Source organism: Sycon ciliatum, chromosome 11 (genome assembly GCF_964019385.1).
Source record: "Sycon ciliatum chromosome 11, ocSycCili1.1, whole genome shotgun sequence".
In the NCBI taxonomy this organism is placed as follows: Eukaryota; Metazoa; Porifera; class Calcarea; order Leucosolenida; family Sycettidae; genus Sycon; species Sycon ciliatum.
This window is the reverse complement of record NC_088653.1, coordinates 24,100,114-24,103,355: the sequence shown is the minus strand read 5'-3', so window position 1 is coordinate 24,103,355 and position 3,242 is coordinate 24,100,114. Positions and strand designations below refer to the sequence as shown.

The 3,242-nt window shown below is 53.3% G+C and overlaps 1 protein-coding gene across 1 annotated transcript; it reads left to right on the top strand.

Moving 5' to 3' along the window:
* The first annotated feature begins 530 nt into the window (after positions 1-530).
* LOC135827207 (uncharacterized) lies at positions 531-1,544 on the top strand. Its single transcript, XM_065339735.1, has one exon. The coding sequence runs from the start codon at positions 531-533 to the stop codon at positions 1,542-1,544; it is 1,014 nt and encodes a 337-aa protein (XP_065195807.1).
* Positions 1,545-3,242: the final 1,698 nt, after the last annotated feature.

Below are 3,242 nucleotides of genomic sequence, written 5' to 3'. Positions count from 1 at the left end.
CTACAGTCCATGCACACGTGACATTACGCAATGATTGCATAGGCAAATTCTAGTTACTTCCCTTTTGATTACGTAGTGATTACATCACTTACACATTACCCATTTGCCACATCGAGCGTATGACGTTTTTCCATGTTCTTTCTCTCTTGCATGTCATGATGCAATACTGATTGCACCTACATGATGCAATACTGATTGCACCTACATGATGCAATACTGCTTTGTACTTACATCAGCAATTGCAATTCTCATGACCACATCCGTTTCCTTCTTGCACTTTCTACCGCAACGCACAATTGCTAACGCTTCTCTCTCTACCCTATATAAGCTGCATTCGCTTGCATATTATTCAGATCAATCGCAATCTTTTCCATTCCGACTCAACTTGAATTAGTGCTTTCTTAGTTGTAATAAAACGTTGTGTTCCACGACCCGTTGCACGGCTGAGTTGAATCTAGCGAAGCACTAAATTGGTGACCCCGACGTGATCGATTTCCGACCTGATTCAACGTTCTGTGCAATTTTTAGAAATGTCCGACAACGAGCAACCCGCTCCCGCTCTCGAGGCTGATGCCGCTCCAGACCAAGCTGCAAACCCCGCTGGAAACGTTGGTCCACCAGACGCTCCGGCCCAAGACGGCCCTGCCGCAAGGACCATCGCGCCAGTCAACTTCAAACTGCCGCCGTTCTGGCCAGGTGACCCGCAGTTATGGTTTGCGCAGGCTGAAGCTCACTTCTCCAACCACCGGATTAACACCTCCCGAGCACGGTACAATGTGATCGTGTCATCGCTAGCTCCGGAGTTTGCAACAGAGATCCGTGACCTGTTGATCGCTCCACCGCAAGACGAACCCTACGCCAAGCTGAGGGCTGCACTCACAACACGGACGCAAAAGTCGGAGCAAATCCGTCTTCGAGAGCTGTTGTCAACCGCCGACGTCGGAGACAGCAAACCCAGCAAGGTCCTACGCAGAATGCAGCAGCTACTGGGAGGAAAATCGCTTGACCCTTCTATCTTGCGGGAACTCTTCGTGCAACGTCTACCCCCAGCTGTCCGTCAGATTCTAGCAGCTACACCTACGACTCTGTCTCTGGAGGAGTTAGCGGCCCTCGCTGACAAAGTGGCCGAGTCTACAGTCCCATCAGCGAACACTCAAGTACACGCAGTTTCGGAAAAGGCCACTTCAAAAACTGCTGCAGTCGGCTCAACTGCCTCAAGTGCTACCACTTGTTTCAGCCCCAGCTCTGACTCGACGACTCAGCTGTCGCTACTCCGTTCGGACTTGGACAAGCTGTGTCTGACTGTACAAGCGCTAACCCAGGTGCGCTCCCGTGGACGTGACGATTGCCCCATCAAAACGGCGGGATTTCCAACACGGGATCGGCGCACTGGACGCAGCGCTTCCCGCTCTCCCAGCCGCGCCGTACGCATTGAGGACACCGATAGCGACGACGTCTGCTGGTTCCACGCCAAGTTTGGTGACAAAGCTCGACGTTGCCGATCTCCATGCCGTCTGTCGGGAAACGGGACCGCCAGCCGCTAATCGCGACCACTAGCCCGGCTGGCTCCACCTCCACTTCTGAAGGTCGCCTCCTGTATATGCGTGACCGTGTCAACGGAATCAATTTCCTGATCGACACCGGCGCCTCAGTAAGTGTACTTCCTCCGTCCTTTGCTACCTCTGTAAAACGTTGTCATAGCCCTAGTCTTCGTGCCGCCAATCACAGTACTATAGAAACGCATGGTCAACAATTCCTTGAGCTTGACATTGGTCTCCGTCGGTCGTTCAAATGGGTGTTCGTTGTCGCCGATGTCAATTACCCTATCCTCGGAGCCGATTTCCTGTGCCACTACAAGCTGACTGTCGATCTTGCAACGGGACAACTGCAGGACTCCTCGACCAATCTACGCATCAACGGAGTGGCCGCCGATGTCACGGATTCTGCAGCCAACCTCCTCGCAACCGATCAACCGAACCGATATTCGTCTCTCCTGGCCGAGTTTCCAGACCTTGTTCGACCTGCTACTGGTGAGTCGCCATCCAAGCACAATGTTACCCATCGCATAGTCACTAATGGCCATCCCGTGCATGCTAGACCCCGCCGCTTAGCTCCTGATCGCCTTGCCACTGCTAAAGCTGAATTTCAGCACATGCTCACACTGGGCATTGTTCGCCCGTCTGCAAGCTGTTGGTCTTCCCCGCTGCATATGGTCCCGAAACCCTCTGGTGACTGGCGCCCTTGCGGCGACTACCGAGCCTTGAATAACTGTACAGTCCCCGATCGCTACCCCATTCCTCATCTGCAAGACTTCACTTCCCATTTGCATGGCACGACCATCTTCTCCAAGATAGATTTAGGCCGAGCATATCACCAAATCCCAGTCCATCCTGATGATATCCCCAAGACTGCCATTACCACACCTTTTGGCCTATTTGAGTTTGTCCGAATGCCCTTTGGTTTACGCAACGCTGCCCAAACCTTTCAACGCTTCATTGACCAGATCACTGCCGACCTTCCATTTTGCTTTGCATACATTGATGATCTCTTAGTCGCTAGTGCTAGCCCCGCTGAACATGAACGCCACCTCCGCTGCCTGTTCCAACGCCTAGTTGATCACGGTATCATCATCAACGTACAGAAGTCCCGGTTTGGCGTATCCGAACTAGACTTTCTGGGCCACCACGTTGATGCCACCGGTATTCAACCCCTACCGACCCGAGTCCAAGCTATCAAGGAGTTTTCGCTACCGACCAGTGTCCGTAAGCTACGAGAATTCCTAGGCCTGGTCAACTTCTACCACCGGTTCCAGCGCAACCTCGCAACCCGCCTTGCACCACTCAACGCCATGTTACAAGGTCGGCCGAAGAGCAAGGGCCCGCTTGAGTGGACGGATGAGGCACGCGAGGCCTTTGATTCGACCCGCAGCGCCTTAGTCCACGAAGTCACCCTCTACCACCCTAGCCCTGACGCTGCCTACAGCATGATGGTTGATGCATCCAATGTTGCCGTCGGCGCTGTTCTACAACAACACATCAACGGTGAGTCCCTGCCTGTCTCGTTCTTCTCACGCAAGCTAAAGCCGGCCGAGACCCGTTATAGTACGTTCTGCCGAGAATTACTAGCCATATACCTCGCCATCAAACACTTCCGTCATTTCCTGGAAGGCCGTCCGTTCCACGTCTGCACCGACCATAAGCCACTGATCCACGCTATCCGAAGCCACTCGCAACAACACAGTC